Raw genomic sequence first — 510 nt, 5'->3', positions numbered from 1 at the left:
TCTCGCCTCTGACCCAGAGCCCCCTCGGCTCGCGCACCAGCTCCCCCGAGCTCGCCGCGCGGGCCCGGCCGCGCCCTGGCCTCCTGCAGCCCGCCGAGGTGTCCGAGACCGCCCTGCAGCCGCCGGCTGCCGTCAGCTTCTCGCGCAAGTCCACGCCGTCCACGGGCTCCCCGTCCCAGAGCAGCCGCAGCGGCAGCCCCAGCTACCGGCCCACCGTGGGCTTCACCACTCTGGCCACGGGCTACCCCTCCCCTCCGCCGGGCCCCGCGGGGCCTGTGGACCACTTGGATGTGTTTGGACAGACGCCTTCCCCTCGGAGGGTGGGGGAGGAGCTGCTCAGACCGGAGCCGCCCCCGCCACCGTTACCTACCGCAGGGTGAGTGTGAGCCGTCTCTCCTGCCCACCGCCGCCTGGTCATCTTCCTCCCCTTTCCTCCCCTGCCCTCGCCCTTCCATCCACCGACTGACAGGGCTTGTCGGGACACGCTGCAGCATCCCTTCGGGAGAGGAG

General features: G+C 72.5%; 1 protein-coding gene across 1 annotated transcript in view; it reads left to right on the top strand.

Moving 5' to 3' along the window:
- The window catches only part of IGSF9B (immunoglobulin superfamily member 9B), a 42,611-nt gene that overhangs the window by 31,760 nt on the left and 10,341 nt on the right, over positions 1-510 (top strand). Inside the window, exon 19 of the mRNA XM_024756879.1 lies at positions 6-376. Within this exon, the coding sequence (XP_024612647.1) occupies positions 6-376 (371 nt within the window). The remainder of the gene's footprint in view (positions 1-5; positions 377-510) is intronic.

This window comes from Neophocaena asiaeorientalis, unplaced genomic scaffold, assembly GCF_003031525.2.
Source record: "Neophocaena asiaeorientalis asiaeorientalis breed wild unplaced genomic scaffold, Neophocaena_asiaeorientalis_V1.1 scaffold424, whole genome shotgun sequence".
NCBI classification, from domain to species: Eukaryota; Metazoa; Chordata; class Mammalia; order Artiodactyla; family Phocoenidae; genus Neophocaena; species Neophocaena asiaeorientalis.
Note: the sequence above shows the minus strand (reverse complement) of the source record. Positions and strands in the feature narration are given on the sequence as shown.